The sequence below is a fragment of the Homalodisca vitripennis genome, chromosome 4 (genome assembly GCF_021130785.1).
Source record: "Homalodisca vitripennis isolate AUS2020 chromosome 4, UT_GWSS_2.1, whole genome shotgun sequence".
NCBI classification, from domain to species: Eukaryota; Metazoa; Arthropoda; class Insecta; order Hemiptera; family Cicadellidae; genus Homalodisca; species Homalodisca vitripennis.
The window spans coordinates 83,180,944-83,195,028 of NC_060210.1; the positions used below are offsets into that span (position 1 = coordinate 83,180,944).

Genomic DNA, 14,085 nt, shown 5'->3' on the forward strand with positions numbered 1-14,085 from the left:
TATGATGATATGGGATGAAACAGAAGCTGGAAGGGGCTCACAAGAAATTGAATCCTGTTTACTTAAATGCGTGTTACAACTGCTTCAGTTAGTTAATCACACCATTGCCTTCAGCGATGACTACGGCGGACAAAATAAGAATATGTTTCTAACAAGATTTTGGTTGTACATTGTAAATAACACCCATATTGAGACTGTAGATCATAAGTTTTTAGTCTCAGGGCACTCCTTTAAGGAATGTGATCAAGAAATGTAAAAAGTACTCTATTATGTCTTTTTGTCTGAACATTGAACAGCCTCTGCTTACCGAGGATTCCAAGTTGTACAAATGAGTAAAGAGGACTTTCTGTCTGTGCACAAAATGAATGACAGCTTTAAAAACTCAGTAGCAGGCATAAGCCAATTCCAATGACTCAGGCTTACAAAAACGATCCAATGACTGTATAGTACAAGTGTTCTGTGGACGAGACTGAAACATTCGAATCTTATGCTATGAGGAAAACTAAAGTTTGACATCCGTCCATGTCGTTTAGCTTGAAGTCGCGCCACGATTCAACAGTTAGAATCGAGACAAAGAAATTTAAATACCTTCTATCACTTTTAGAATTTTGGTCACCCATTCATCACAGTTTCCATCAGAACCTCGCACGCGGCAAAAAAGGAAGAAAGAAAATGCCAACCATACCATTAACTTCTTCTACGCTTCAGGACGAGAACAATGTTCAAAAATCGGACTTAGAACATGACTGTGTGAGAATCCGAATAAAATATATTTTTGCACTAAAGAGCGCTATTTGAACTATTTGTCATGACTATGTTTGTTGCAGCTTTTCTATAAAAAAATATGTGTAGTAACTGTTCATTATCTCTATGCTTACTACCAACAATATGTACAAATCATTTGTATGCAAACGGGTGTAAGTTCATGCATGGTCTCGAAAAAAAGATTACCTTCGCCTAAACAATTATAACTAATCAATTATATTTGTAAAAAAAGTATATAAATACATTAGAAGAATATGTTTTTCTCAATATTATTATATTTAAATTCCTTTAAGGTAGCATTTTCAACCCCTCTCCTTGTATTTGGCGCTTCAATTTTATTTTATTTAGTTCCTCAGACTGAGCAGAGCTGTTCCTTCGTGTGTTTTGTTTATGAATTCAGAAGACATGTCTGGTAATCCTAGTATTAATGTTTTAAAAATTATCCATCAAGATGTACAATCAATTACTTATTACCTATTGGGACTATTGAAATAGTTCTTTAAAGTAATAAAGTAGACATAGCTTATCTGAATGAGCACTGGCTCACTCTAGTAACACATGAACCAATAAGCGATTTGCGCGCGCGGCCGCCTGATTGGCAGGCAAGGGAGATCATCGCATGTTAGGGCCTGTAAATCTTTTTCTAATATTATGGGTATTCATTCTATGTTTTGAATTGTATAGAAAGCCATTTTGTTTATATGTATTAATATTGTTGCTTAATTGATGTCTTAACCGGCATATTGACATTAGTTTTGTTTTTCGTGTTCATAGAATGATTTTTGAAAGTTGTTATGACAGTTGGAATAAATAAATAAATGTATTTTTTTGTTTAAACTAACATTGTTCATATTATGTTAGCGTGATTTCTCTATTTCTATTATTCGAGAAGAGTGGATGAAATACCTATTTAACAACGATTAACACGATGAGAGTGTACTACGACGGATATCTTTATATTAATTTAGAGCCGAATAGACGTCACAAAAATATATGTTTTTATCATCATCTGTTCATAACATTGTCCACTAAGTTAGAGCAATATTTGGAATTTCATCATCAGCAAATTACAGACCAGGTTTTATTTTATACAGATGGTCCCAACCATATGAAAAACTGTGGTTAGAGGAGAACGCATGTCAGAGAACGAATACCAGTTGTTAAGAGGTAAAGGAATGGGATTATAATGTAGTTTCCGTGTTCTTATGTGCCAAAATTAATATTCCATTAAAAGTCAAAGTCAGCAGTAAGTAGATACACTATTTTTAAACATCAGTATCAAAAAAATTATAATCAAGGATTATATCGTACAAACGAACAATACATGATCATACACATATGTACGGTATGATCAAGGTAGCTTCAAAATATCGTATCACCTAAGTTACTTCCTAGGCTCTGTATAACCATCTGTAACCGGTAGAGTTATAATTTTTTAAAGACGCCGGTATTAACATTTCGCCAATAAGCCTGTCTCTAATCTCTCGAAGTAGTAGCGCTAGTAGCTAAGCACGTTTCGTCTGTTTACCAGTAAAATGTTACCAGAAGGCAGATGCTACTGACACTAGTGTGACTAGTGTTAGATGCAACGTTAGTGACTTTTAGGTTATGTATTTGTTGGTTATATCAGTAACATCGTTATAGTAGTAACATGTTATAACATCTTTATAGATTCCCTAATTTGATTGACGTAATGGCATCACAACAATGCAAGTTATGTTCTCTAATTATAAGGGAGCATTTTGGAGAAGTAGTAGAGAAAGTAAGTAATGCACTACATTGGGGTCCTCAAACTTTGGGATTAATTGTATCTTCATCAAAATTACCTGCTTCAAAGGTGAGTAAAGTATACTTTAAAATAATCTATATAGCCTATTTGTAGCCTACATAATTGAATCATACTTATTTTTTCAACACTATTCACTAAAACTGTCTGAAATGCCAACTGACCCATGGATTATATACCTCCATATAAAATCTGAAAAGGCTTTTATGTAAAAGTATATAATATTGGTGAATCAGTGTTTGAGATATTTCAAACATAGGCTATATTTTTTGTGTTGTTAGGAAGTGGCTAAAATAAAACAAATTACCTTATCCTATATAGATATTCCTTAATTACAACCATCAACATAATTAACCGATACTGATTACTTAATTTGAAGGGTAGGATACGATAAGTGGACCTGGTTTTTTATATCGAAATTGGCAAACAATATTACTTAATCATAACTATAGATATAATCAATCGATACTTATTAATTATTTTTAACGATTAATTAAATAATCTATATCAATAGCTGTAAACACTTTCAAATAATACTCTTAATGTAACATTTCAGTTTTATATAGGTCTAAGTAACATTTGATTATTAAAAATAACAGTCAATTTTAGAAAATACTTGATATTGCTTTGGACGATGATAAAACATGTTTTTCATGACTTCAACATATTCGACTCGTGCGGAAAAACCCATTATGCGAAATTTGTGGGAAAGAAACAACTGTAACTGTGAGAGGAGCAAATATGGTCATATTCAGTTTTCGTAATTTTGGTTATAATAATTTGTTTGATCACTGTAAATATTAGATCCATATTTTAATTAAAACATATGATTGTTATTGAGAACTATAGATACTTTATATCGATTGATAGTCTAGGATTTGAGATGCGAATATTAGGTATCTATGATTACATTCTTCGATATAAAAAACCGGGTCCGCTTATCGTACCCTACCCATGTAATTTACTACTAATTTAACTCCTTCACAGTTTTTGGCATAATATTATGTTCCTACTGACTGCGCTAGGTGTGCGAATGCTTGAGAGGCCCTAATATATTACAAAGTCACCTGACATATTATTCTAAGTAATAAGAGGACAATGGCTACCATAGTAAACGTATTGGGGTAGGGTATGATAAGCGAACCAGGTTTGTTATATCGATATTGACAAACAATATTACTTGATTATAACTTTTGATATAACTAACCGATACTGATTTTTGAACAATAATTAACTTGTATCAACTATAAACACTTATTCATTTAATAAATGTATATTTTGTAGATAATAACAGACAGTCGAATGCTCATGGAGGACCGTGAAACAAAGTTTAAAAAGTGGCATATCATCTGAACTGCTTGCAAAATTTGTGCAGAAGATAAGTACAGTTTTCTAGTGAAGGTGCTTTAACAACTTCTTGAAAACGATTAATCAGCGCTACACGGGAGAAAACACATAAATAAATATGCATATTTCGTATTTTCTGTTATTAATGTTTTTTATACTGTTATCATGAAATTATTATTTATGAGTTTTTCCTATTTCCAGTTCTAATGATTTGTTTGATCGTTGGAGCTCATTTATTATTTTAAGATTATCACTATGTGCATTATATTAGATATTTTTTCATTTAAAATATGGTTCTGGTTATGGCTACAGGTATGTTGGTGTGTTTTATAAATGTATATTCGGATAAACGAATATTAAGTATAGATAATTGTACTATTGTACAAATCAATATAAAAAAACCAGGTCTGCTTATCATACTCATCCCACGTATTGTCAAATAACTTTGTAATGTTCCATAACAACTAAAAACTAAATACTGTCTTTTCTTTTCATCCTGACACTTGTTCAACAAAAAAAGGAATACAACACCCACTACACAAATTATCTGAAGTTTCAGCAAGCAAAACATTACTAATTGTTGAATAAAGATTCCTGGATCAAAGAAATTTTAAATCAAAGCAACTAATGGAAGCCAAGGCTATTGATTGACAAGGCACAGTAGTCACAAATCACTGGTAGTACGGTGTAATTAGACCTAAACCTCAACATCCAAAGTAAAAGTTTTCCTCCAACACCAAATTGCTCTACATAGTCCCCTTATTCTATGGTAAAAAGTTACACCATTTTGAGCGTCGGGTTTGGGGTGAGGGGGGGGAATTTGAAAAATCACTAGTTTTTCGTAAATATTTCAAAAACTAAGCGGTTTATCCTAAACATTGTTATATACAAAAATGTTCTACGTTAAATTTTAAATAAGAATGGTCCTTTTCATAATCACTCTAAATTGTACGGTTCAAGAGTTACAGACTGTGTAAATGTTAACTTTTTCGTAATTTTGATAATTTTTTTAAAAAATAAGCTTCGTAAAAGAATGTTGCTATTTCAGTGGCCGGTGGTATGTTAGTGATAAGCCCTTGAAGGAACGACAACCTCACCACCTTATCAAGGGGCACTCTTTTTTAAGGGAAAAGAGGCTTCCACAGGCCTAGGCCATATAAACCTGTGGTACGGAGAAACCCACCCTGAACTTTCTACAAACATTGCAACATAAATTCACTTCTTAAGCATAAATATCTTTCAAATTTGGAATGTTCAATGTCTTTATTAACTTCACTCATCCTCCAGCACATTATCCTCCTCCTCTAGCTCGTCGTCTAAGATGTTATTATTGTCCATGTTATCACATGCTTGGCCTGAGCAATTGCTGCATATGCTAGTGCGGTTTAGACCACTCCTTCTGCATTCACAATTACGAACGCATTCATCTTTGCAAGTACACATTATTAATTCCTGGGGGGCTGCAGGACGTGCTGTTGTAATTGGTGTCAGGTGGTCGCCAATCTTCTTCCAACCCCACTCGAGTGGATCCTTATCTTCATTCAGCCACTGTTGTACCTGGTGGTAGGTCCTAAATGAATGCTGTCTGGACGCTCCTGAAGTGGGGGGTAGTGCATCCAACTTCAGTAATGCATGTATAGGCTGCTTTGCAATCGCTTTCAAGTAGGACTGGTAGCGGAGACAATCTAGATCTTCAGTGTTCTTGGCTCCAAACATTGCAAGTAGGAAGTAATTTCCTGCATCAGCCACTGCACTGGGGTCGGCTTTGGGGTTGTTGAAGACCAGAAGTTTTCCACGAAGAACGTTGTTGGCTTGAACTTTCCTATAAGGTGCAATTTTTCCCTTCTTATAGACAGCAGACACAGTGTCACATCCTGTGAAGGCGTATGTAACCAGAAGTACATCTTTCATATCCCCAATGCCTTGCTGAATGTCAGAAATAATGTACACTTTTTCCTGGTGATTTCCTTTTTTAGGTACGACCATTTTCAGTTTATTCCCTGAAGGTGCATGGACAGTCAACAGTACTAATAAGTCCGTGTCATCACCAATAACACAAGTTTGAACATCTTTCTTCGCTTCATCAATAGCTGTTAAGACTACTAATAGGTCAGCATCACCCGATGCTTGAAGAACTGTGCAACCACATTGTTGCAAGTGCGATGAAAGGAGGGTTATTAGACCCATCTTGTTTTTAGCACTAGCTAAAAATTCATTTTGATTTATGTTGACATGGATTGAGTCTTCTACTTTGACCACAATGTTGGAACGTGATCTTCGTAGGTGTTCTTGATCCTTTGTGTTACTTCGTTCGAAACCATCAAAAACAACAGTCGCTTTTCCATAATGAGTACATACGTAATCACTATATTGCTCGCAAATCTGTTTAAATGTAGCAGGCTGTTGCCAGACAACACGATGTAGGAGGTGGCCTCCGTCAATTATATAGGACACTTTCACTGGGTCATCGATGTTTGATGATTCTTTTGAATCTGAAACCAAAACCGTCACCATTGATGATTTTTTCCCCTTCCTCATCAAGCCAGATTCGTCTAACAGTGATGGAGGATATGCACAGAGTTCAAACTGAAAAATTTCCTCTAATCTCTCATCACTCCTTACTGTACACACCATCCGATGTAAGAGAGTGTTAGGATTTACACATACCATGCCGTTGTTAATTTTCACCGACTTCGTTATAGAGGCTAGAGACTTGACAGCAAACTTTCTTTTCATGTGTATTTCTTTAAATGTTTTGTTTTCAATAGCTTTGATGGATATGGCTCTTATTTCAAATGCTTTATCGCAGTTTACAGTTTCATCACCTATAACCCCTGTTGACAAGGAAGAGAGTTCAGGTGATTTAGAGAACGGATTATGTTCTTCAATCCAAGAAATGAAGGTTTGCAAGTCCTTACTGTTTCTTTTTTGCCTTTCATCTCGTAGCTCCACGTGCTGCTCTGAAGAGAGGCTGCGAACACCTGCAAACTCTTCCATTGCTTCGCACACCCGAGAACAAGTCGGCATGGAATTGATCCAAGTGGCAATAGTTGTCGCTGTGATTCCTCTACCTCCAGTCAATCCACCACTACCACGTTTCTCCTAACAATTATTTTTACTTTTTCAACCTTCTATGGTGCCTCTTAGCCTCTTTTTGACTATAATACTGTAGTATATTATTACTCTTTAATTAAATCATTTACTTATTTCTGTATAGCTTTATTTGAAAAAAAAACCTTAAAAATTATATCATTTTTATTTTTACACCGTCTGCAACTCATGAACCGTAAATTTTACAGAGAATATGCATAGGACATTTTTTGTTTAAAATTTCATGTAGAATATTTTTGTATATAACACTCTTTGTGCTAAACAGCTTAGTTTTCAACCAATTTCCAAAAAATTAAAAAAACTACTAAATTTCCTACTTTTTCTCCCCCTCCCCCCCAAACCCGACGCTCAAAATGGTGTAACTTTTTACCAAACAGTAAGAGGGTTGTATAGAACAATTTGGAGTTGGAATAAAACTTTTACTTTGGATGTCAAGGTTAGGCCTTTTTTAGGTTAATAACACCGTACTATGGATGATGCAGGTCTGACCATGCAACGCTTTTATGTACATGCTACTATGTCTAGATAACACTGGGAAAAAACAGATTTAAAAAATCACAGTACTTATTACATTTTTATCGTTATTTGTAATCACTTCCTAAAGACATATATGTCTATCCAGAATTATGAGTTGAATAAATTAATATTGTTCAAATTACTATTAACTACTCCAGTCAAAATTTCATTAATACCATGTCTTTGTTTATATATCTGTATTTTTCAGTTGTTGAAGTTAATTAAATATGCCCAATACCTTTCTTTTAAATAGTACACAAGTTATAAGCAATTCACATTATATATATATGAATATAATCTAAAATTACATAAAATGTTCAACAACATTTCTCCAATAAAAGAATTTATCATCAAGTGGTAGTTTTAGTAAGGATTGAAATGGAATCGTAGGGGAAGAATTCAAAATACCAAATGATAAATTTACAATAAGCTAATTGTATACAATTCCGCAGATACCGTTAAATTATTTGTTCATACATGTTAATCATAACGTATTGTCTTATAAATGAAAATGAATCAATAAATGTGTTCCAAAGTGCTAATCTCAAGAATGGCTGGACCAATTAGATTAGGAATAATTTCTCAAAATATTGTAAAATTTTTGAAAAAAATTGGTAATATATATGTTTTATAATCCAAATATATAATCCAAACCGCTATCAACACCTAAAACTGAAATTAGTCAAAGAGATTTAAACATTTTAATTTTAGAACAATGCTTGATTAGTAGTGTAATGGACTCAGCAAATACAAAGTTAATGTTTTACCATTACTCCAGATTGTGCCAGTGATAAATTTAAACAACTAATGCATTGGAAATACTATTTTAACACTAATATAAAATGTACCTACATGAACAAAACTGTGAATGTTTTCACACAAAACAGTTGAAACTGGTAGGCTTCCATAACATTGTGGTATGACATTTTTACTTGAGGAAAACAGCGGAATAAACACTAACATGTTTCAACGAACTATTCTTTCCGAGACTACACTCTGAAAAACAACAAGACTTCTATAACATATTATCATATAAACAAATATTTTAGATGATTTCATAGTGATTGCAAGTGAAAAATACACTTTGTAAGGATTTTACCCTTATAATGAAAATATATGCTTTTTGACACCTCTAAATATGTAATATTTATATGTAATGTATTTTCTTCATCGGGACAAGATAAACTCAAATATGGCAGTGGAAATTAGATTACATGAGCCAGAAATAGATACTTTTTTACCTAAGTAAATTTCCAAGAGCTATATGCGTATATTTTTTTTATCAGGATAGCAAGGCATACTCAACAATGGCTCTGTAAATGAATTTTAACGGCCAGAAATAAACATTTTTTTACCTAAGTAAGCTTCTGAGTGCCACGTATGTATGTATCTTTTCTTTAGTGAGACAACAAGACAAATCCTACTGTGGCATCGGAAATATATTACAGCGGGAGTCTACACTTTTGGTTTGCAAGACCTATATATATTTTATTGGTTGAGGCCATAAGGCAAACTCAACCGGTGAATTTAAACAGCCGGAAGTAGACACCTCTTAACTGAAGTAGGCTTCTCAGTCTTACATATATTTTCTTTATTGAGACTGCAAGACAAACCTAATCATGGTACTTAATTTAATTATATAATAATAATATAATATCATCCCTCATATAAGTATATGAAGGGGGATGGAATTTAATATTTTTTTATTGGAGTAGGTTTCCAAGATCTATGTGTTTGTATTATTTCTTGATCTGGGCAAAAAGGCAAACTTGCTGTGGTATCGAAAATATAATAATCATGTGAAACAGAAATTCATGTACACTCGTATAACTGATTTAAGAATCAGGTGCTTAAACTCTGATTCTCTTCACCATAAATACTGAAATAATATGTACCTGATATATATGATTAGTTACATCATGTAACAGTCTTACCTGTGTTTGAAAATTTTATAGGGCTCCATCATATTACATCATGTGTGCCTTTACTGAGTAGGCTAATGACTTTGATTTTGAAGTTTGCTTGTGAAACTGAGGGTAACAGCTAGTTTCAAATATATTGTGTTAAGTTTCATTGTAACTTCGTCTTTTTGTATCAACTTTTGGCTTTATTTAGGCAAACTATAGACTAGCGTATACTTTAAAAATTAAGACTGCTTTATACACCTCTGTAAAAGCTTTAAGCATTTATATGTAAGTCTGACCTTGGAATATTTGTAGTATGCTTTCTATAATTCAGTTTATTTTCAGGTAAAGCAAGCATTATCAGTCTTGATAAAATATGGTTTTGTGACTTTTGAAAGAGGTAAAATACCTACAATCGCAGAATATAAATTTGTTCCTACAAAAGTCACACTTATGTTAAGATTTCCAAGGTAAGTTTGTGTCATCAGAGTTATTGCAGTTAATTATTATTGAATAGAATTTTATATACAGTATATATATATGAACTTAATGGGAGATCCGTTTTGTATATTTAAAGGTTTATTATTTTCCCTGGTTCAGGAAATGTTAAGCTTAAAGCTTTTAAGGACAAAATGCTTTGTTACAAAGACACTGTGTTCATTAAGACGTTTGCTGCTGAAAAAATGTGTTTCAACCGTGAATGCTAGATGTTCAAAGTTGTTTTACTTTTGTTAAATTTTCTGTAGAAATACATGGATTTCCTTTGATATATTTAAGAAATGTCTATTAAACAAAATAATTACTAATAATAAATCCAATTAACATTCCATAAGCATTACATTTAACAAATACTTTAACATAATAACAAAATATTATCTTACCATTTTTATTGGGTCTGTAATCAGTTAAGACACCATCAAATTCTAAAAATACTACACATGACACTATTTACACTGTGTACAAAAAACATTTTTCAGTTAAGACTTTGGTGTTCTGCTGTGTGATAGTCCGAGACGTAAAGCTGGCTTATCTTCGCATGCCACGCTGAAATAAATCGTGCCTTTTCTTTTTTTATTGCCAATACAAACAATGCAGCGTCTTCTTAGAGGTCTACCTCCTACACCCATTTTGAATTTTAACGAACGATGCTCTGTTGCTTTACTGTGGAATTCATCAGGTTTTAGTGAAAACAAAAGACTATCAATTATTTCTAACCTAAATTGGAAAGTGTCATCTGTTCATGTATATGTTATGCTTATTATATAAAAAAGCATTTGTGGTGCACCTCTATAAAATATGAACAAATAATTTATTATACCATCTAATTGATTTCCTTTCACATGGATAGTAGCCTAGTAATTGATCTTGCCGGTCGATTCCACTCATATATTGATTATATTTGGCAATTAGTAGTGGTATTTCCTTTACCTGTCCTCTCTTGTTTACAGTTTCAACCCTTTTATTTTCATATGGTTTGATATGTAAAAAACAGGTCTTTTGTTGTTCCAATTGCCCACCATTATTTGCCCGTGATATTTTGCAATTGATTCTCCCTTTCTTTAGTTTTTTAGATACAACCTCTGAGGGGTTGTTAATCCTATGTAGACGCAGTGTACCAGTTATATATATATTTTTCCTAGTGATACGCTATTATAACAGTTATCAACATGCACATCTTTACCTAGCCTTTCTGACAGTAAGTGCATAACAACTTTTTCCATGTGCCAGACTCCTGACAAAGTCTCATAAATACAAGCTTTTAAGCTAAAGCCATTTGCTTATGTAAGGATGTACAGCTATATATTTCAAATACAGGGTGTATATTATGTCTGGAAACACCCAAATATATCCTTTAATAATTTAAATATAAATTTGAAACCTCTTACAATCGTGATAGAGATTGGGCATCTACTTTTTGGAACAATGTTTTGTTATGTCACACCAACGGGGGACGTCCTGCCGAGGGTATCGTGAATATTCTTAATGGAAGCCTATACCTTGTGATACATAATTTTAAAGGTAATAGCTTACTGAATTGAATGCCACAAACCGCATCTCAAAGGAATTATTCTATCAGAAAATAGAGCATTTTTAGTATTGAAAATTTACTGATGTTCAACAATGTAATTTTAACATGGTTCTTGCCACAAAATGTGTTACACTAATTTTTTAGCATTTTTTAAATGTTCAATTAAAATAAAATAAACAATTTATTTTTAAGCTGGTTTCATTAGTACAAATTTACCAGTTTTTATTACAATGAATAAAACTTATGAGTCACTTTCTCTGATTACTTATGAATCTGTACTTGGTGTTTTCCAGTCAGCAGGAAGGTTTAAAGAGACAAAGGTCACTAGCCTATGAGAAACATTATTGTGTTATTAATCATCTGGTCTACAGGTTTCAGTTTGTTGAGCATGGAGCTTTCACTAGACAGGTCTAAGCTTGGGAATTACAAATGGACAAAGGTCATATCATTCCTGTCGAGTTAATCAGTGTCTCTGAAGCATTGCTGCCAACAAGTTATCTAATTACAGTAGTTCAGTTTTTATTTGGCATTTTAATGGAATTGTCTGAAAGAGAACGAATTACTCTGTTGATGATGCGAGGATATGGCGATCGTCAAAGATCTTATCGGGAAGTTTGTAATTTGTTTAATGACACTTTCCCAGAAAGGAATCCCATAAGTGTTTCAACAATATCAAAAACTATTGAGCGTTTTGAAATGACAGGGAGTGTACGTAATCGGCCAAAGTCGGGTAGGATACAATCTGCAACAGATGAAGAACATGCACTAGATGTTTTGCAAACATTTATTGAAGACCCACATACATCGCTCAGAAAAGCTGCACAGCAACATGATATGCACCCTATGTCTGTGAGTAAGATTTTGAAAATTAATAAATACAAACCATTTAAAGTTCATTTAGTCCAACAGTTAAGTGAGGATGATTACGACAGAAGAGTTGAGTTTTGTGAACTTGTGATGCGCAAATGTGATGACAATTTTCTGATGAGGCAACTTTTTTCCTAAATGGCAATGTTAACAGGCACAATTGCCGTTACTGGGCTAGTGAAAACCCACATTGGATTACTGAGTCCCATTCACAGCAACCACAAAAACTGAACATATGGTGTGGAATTTTAGGTAACAAAATTGTTGGACCCTTTTTCATCAATGGAAATTTAAATGCCGAACTTTACTACAATATGCTCCAAAATGAAATAATCCCAGCTATTCAAATTGCATCAGGAGAATACTTTGATAATGTATGGTTTCAGCAGGATGGTGCTCCACCCCATTATGGGAGACAGGTAAGAGAGTATTTGGATTTAAGGTTTCCTCATAAATGGATTGGCCGAAGAGGAGAAATCGAATGGCCTCCAAGATCTCCGGATTTGTCACCAATCGATTATTTCCTATGGGGTCATTTAAAATCCAATGTTTATAGAAGAAAGCCTCATAATTTGGAAGACCTTAGAAACAGGATTATAGAGGAGATTGCTTTGATAACTGAAGAAATGTTAGGCAACTCTGTCGAATCATTTTACACAAGATTGGCTCATTGTCAAACCGTAGAAGGAACACAGTTCGAACAATTGCTTTGACACCAAATGCAGGTAAAACGTTTGTTGTAAGACTTTTCTAACAGCATACATTATTTTTTATTTGTAATAAGAAATCAATAACATAAGTATTTCCATAATTGTACTGTAATAACAACTGGCAAATTTGTGCTAATAGAACCAGCTTAAAATGAAATTTTTGTTTTATTTAATTGAACATTTAAAAAAATGCTAAAAAATTAGTGTAACACATTTTGTGGCAAGAACCATGTTAAAATTACATTGTTGAACATCAGTAAATTTTCAATACTCAAAATGCTCTATTTTCTGATAGAATAATTCCCTTGAGATGCGGTTTGTGGCATTCAATTCAGTAAGCTATTACCTTTAAAATTATGTATCACAAGGTATAGGCTTCCATTAAGAATATTCACGATACCCTCGGCAGAACGTCCCCCGTTGGTGTGACATAACAAAACATTGTTCCAAAAAGTAGATGCCCAATCTCTATCACGATTGTAAGAGGTTTCAAATTTATATTTAAATTATTAAAGGATATATTTGGGTGTTTCCAGACATAATATACACCCTGTATATCCCATATTTGTGTTTCTTCTGTTTTATATACTGTTGATATTTAAGGCGACCTCTCCATAAAACCATGGATTCATCTAGAGAGAGATCTTTGCCTGGCAAGTAGATATGGGTTATCTTACTGTTAAAATAATCTACAACTGTCTTATTTTATCTAAACAATTTTCAGAATCTTGGTATTTTTTTAACAAAATGTAAACATTTTGGAATAAGTAGAAACCTGTCTCGTAACATAAATTGAGCATAACAAGTTTTGAATAGTTTATTGGTCTTCCAATAGTGCTTGGCATTTTGACTATTCCCATTGGACATAGAGGCCTTAAAGATTTTTGAATTCAGGTAATGTTATAATTTTTCATTTATTTATACAGGAATTAATGCTGGCACCTTAGCATTAGTTTCATTGATAGTAGACTTGAGAAAATGTTTGTCAATGATAAGATTGAAATAGTTAATTGGGGTATTGTTTCAAGGCACATGAATACGTAATCCAGT

The 14,085-nt window shown here is 33.2% G+C and overlaps 1 protein-coding gene across 1 annotated transcript in view; it reads left to right on the plus strand.

Moving 5' to 3' along the window:
- The first annotated feature begins 2,261 nt into the window (after positions 1 to 2,261).
- The window catches only part of LOC124359653 (DNA-directed RNA polymerase III subunit RPC3-like), a 36,726-nt gene continuing 24,902 nt past the window's right edge, over positions 2,262 to 14,085 (plus strand). The window contains 2 exon segments of the mRNA XM_046812574.1: positions 2,262 to 2,602; positions 9,775 to 9,899. Of these exon segments, the coding sequence (XP_046668530.1) occupies positions 2,459 to 2,602; positions 9,775 to 9,899 (269 nt within the window). The 5' untranslated portion in view covers positions 2,262 to 2,458.